Consider the following 3,825-nt stretch of genomic DNA (forward strand, 5'->3'; position numbering starts at 1 on the left):
CTCTTTTTGATATGGAAGATGACAGAATTTTTATCTTTTCCATTCGAAGCATCTTTCATAAACAATTGAGTAGCAAAGGCCAAAGTTTTGTAAGTTTTGATTGGAGCTCTAACCTCTAAAGTAAAAATATTAAGAGTTTTTTTCCAAAAATGGCTTTGTAATTAGTAGTCACCGGAGCCTGAGGGGGCCGTGTATTGTTCAGAGGTTGTAAATGCATTGTTAAAGGTTTGCCGAACAATGGATAGCACTGTGACTATCCTACCTCTAGTAATTAGAAAATAAACTTGATTTTATTCTACAAATATGTAGATATTTTGATCCCTTTTATTGAATTTGTGAAAAGTCCGTTAAACGCGTTTATTCATGAAAATGGTAAAATGTTTAGGCAATTATATGTAGATGTCACTATAATGTATGTAAAGATGTTTGGAAAATTAGGATAAAAATGATATGGAAAATTAGTAATAACTAGGATTTATAAACTATTTATAACTTAAATTCCAATGATCCCAAAAATAAATATTTCAAGTTGTAAATACCCATCCACATACATTTATACACGTTTATAATATTTAATTATTTTATTACCATATATGTATGTCTATATTTTTTACCATGTATGTACATATGTACATACATATGTTGAAAAATATAATATTTTGTTTAGTTGGTAATTGGTATACAAAAAATAAATAAAACTCATTAATGAAAATCAATTATTTTGTGATTTTTTTCTCTCTTCACACATTCATATATACAAAAATCACTTACAATATAGATTTTTAAACTATTGAATTAGTATAATAATAATTACTGGACGCCTATGTTGAAAATAAGTACCTAATAAAAAAAAAGCATTTATCGATATTGCTTATTCGTAATTGACTAGAATATTAGACATTCAATAATTAAATGTGCATTAATAATAATTTGGTTAAAATCACATATTTTATAAATATCTACCTATCTATCCATGACTAAATCACACGATGGCTAGCTAACTAATCATTATAATTATCAATAAATACATAATAATTCACATTTCAAATTCGAAAACATATTTGAATTGTACTATAATGAAATTAATAATAATAATAAATATAGTATTTATAATATGTGGACGTATGCTGTTTCATTTAAAGTAATCAAATTAAATACATATTCATAATATAAACATTGCTATAGTGATTTACGACAACCTTGGCACAGAAACGCTCTTATATAAGATATTTATTTTTAATATTCTTGTTTTATAACGACAGGAAGTGAATCTCAGGAGTCCGACGAGTCCGGTGGTGGGCCACCTAGATCTGATGGAGGCATCAGCATCTGTTGCTGTTGGAGAAGCTTGGCAGCTGCTGGGAATCCTCCAAGTTCAAAGCCTGCCGGAGCCACTATACCTGCAGCACTTGCTGTGCCTTGAAGGTAAGCAATCAACCTGAAAGAGCATCATTCCTTAAATTTACTTGTACATTTCCAAGAATATTACCTAAAAGTCGATTAGATTTAAAGATGTGTTCACAAGTAATTACAAATTAAATTTGTTGAATTTTCATTATTATACTTCACTATGAAATAACATATCAAGTATTAATATTATAAAATATAATATAAAATACTAAAACACTCCAGCTGTATCTAAATGTGTGTATCTAAAACTTGGTGGAGACTCATGTAACAGATTTTTAGCCTATATTATTCTTTTTTTTAAATGATCTTTTTTTTATTTTTTTATTAAATATGTATATAAATTATCTTGGATTTGTTTATTAAAAATTGGCGTATGAAGTATTATTATAAATATAGGTTTTTCATCCCAAATTGACCTTTTTTCATTTCGAATGAAATCTATTTCATTTCAAATTGACCCCTTTTCAATATCAATTTGAAATGAATAAGGGTCAATTTGAAATGAAAAAGTGTCAATTTGGAATGAAAAACCTATATTAAAAACATATACAGACAAATAGATCAACTCAATTTGAGGCCCTAGCTACAACTTTATTTTGAGGACCCCCCCCCCAAATAAATAACGCCATTTCGTTCAAATATTCATCAAATTTTTTTTTTTATATAGTTCAAACAATTCATTATAATTTTCGGGGCTTTTTGGCGAGCCCTGATAGATGGGGGGGGGGGGGGGGGCTCTAAGCAAGCGCCTATTGCGCCTGTGCGAAGATCCGCCACTGTATACAAGTATTATAAGCAAATTCCCACGCAGAACTTTTTAATATATTGTATTAGTGGGTTTACCCGGCTCCGCTCGGTATTTGTAATATAAACCGGTTAAATATGGCTAATCTAATAGTAAACATTTTATTTTATTTAAATTTATTTGAATATTCATTTGTTTTTTTATTAAATTTAATGTCACGAATTCTACCACCCAAACCTTACATACAAAGTCTCTTTCGAAATTATATATTATATTTATACATACAATATAATAAATAAAAAAGTTTAGTGAAGTTGAAAGTATGATATTGTTGGGAAGAGGAAGAAGGTAAGGGGGAGGGGGGGGGGGTTGATAATGCCAATAAAAGTTTTGAAAGCACAAAGTTTCAAAGTGATAGTGAATTTGTATCATACCTTCTTAACTCCTCGAGAGCATTAGCCTGCATGAGTATATAATTTTTAGCCAACAACAAAGTTGCAATCTTCGACAACTTTCTAACTGACGGCGAGTGCGCGTACGGAATGACACTTCTGAGCTCGTCAAGTGCATCGTTCTAAAATCGAAAACAATTCAAATTCCAAATGAAACATTTCAAATACCACAAACGTTAAACGAAAATGAATACTACTAAATACTGACACGTACCAAATCGTGCATTCTTCGCCGCTCGCGAGCGTTAATATTCAATCTGACACTTTTACCTTGTCTTCCCTTCTGTTTTCCGACACCCAATGCCGGATTAATCCCGACACCTCGTTGGGATTGCGGTATTCTAAAATAAATAAATAAAAAATAAAATTAATTAAAATTTTATTACGTTTTATATGCACTTTATATATGTACATACGAAAGTTACCTGTGAGAATGATGACTGGCACCAGGTTCTGGTCGATTTTCATCGTGACCAGGTTGCATAGGCGGGGGCGGAGGCGCCAGGGGCGCTGGCGCCATGTTGGGCCCCCCTTGTAAATAAAAGCCCCCCAATCCTACCGCCCCCAAAGGAGTACGGCGCCCTGGAACACTCTGAGGGGGCGAACGAGTGCCTTCTCCGGGGGCCCAGGGAGGATATTGTCCACTTTGTTCCATATTTTAAATAAATATATATATAATACACCTGTTAAATAAATAAATGTATGAAAAAAATAAATATATAAATAAAAAAAAAGTTTGAATAATATTGTTTAAAAATAATACGCACAACTGTCAAAGTAAGTAACGATATATATATATATATATATATATATATATATGTATATAACAGCGTGATTGTTTGATTAATTTAATGATAATACTTCGCTTTTTTCATGTTTGTTTTTCTTTTGAGTTTTCTTTCGTCGATTTGTAAAGTTTTTCCGATTTTTTTAAATAATTAATGCCGCGAGATGAAGAGTGCGGTGCGAGATGCGAACATGTCGGCCGCTGACTGGGGAGGGTGCGGGCGGGTGTGGGCTGCTGAGGGGAAGGGGTGGGAGGGTTTGCGGGGTTCGAGGGGAAATATCGTCGAGGGTGGTGTGTAGGAGGGGTGCCGAATAACAACAGGGTGGTTGACGATTATCTTTCACTTAACCGGGCGATGCCGTTGCCTAGGGATGCTGCGCGCGTTGCGGCGTGCCGCGGACTCGCGTGCGATAGACAGGGATGGTGTATTT

The 3,825-nt window shown here is 33.2% G+C and overlaps 1 protein-coding gene across 1 annotated transcript; it reads right to left on the bottom strand.

Moving 5' to 3' along the window:
* Positions 1–1,272: 1,272 nt before the first annotated feature.
* Oli (basic helix-loop-helix family member olig) lies at positions 1,273–3,262 on the bottom strand. The gene is made up of 4 exons (XM_077444924.1): positions 3,049–3,262; positions 2,822–2,928; positions 2,590–2,729; positions 1,273–1,438 (listed from the first exon to the last, which is right to left on the bottom strand). Exons 1-4 carry the CDS (start codon positions 3,260–3,262, stop codon positions 1,273–1,275), a joined length of 627 nt encoding a protein of 208 aa, XP_077301050.1.
* Between the last annotated feature and the right edge of the window lie 563 nt (positions 3,263–3,825).

Source organism: Arctopsyche grandis, chromosome 13 (assembly GCF_051622035.1).
Source record: "Arctopsyche grandis isolate Sample6627 chromosome 13, ASM5162203v2, whole genome shotgun sequence".
NCBI lineage: Eukaryota > Metazoa > Arthropoda > Insecta > Trichoptera > Hydropsychidae > Arctopsyche > Arctopsyche grandis.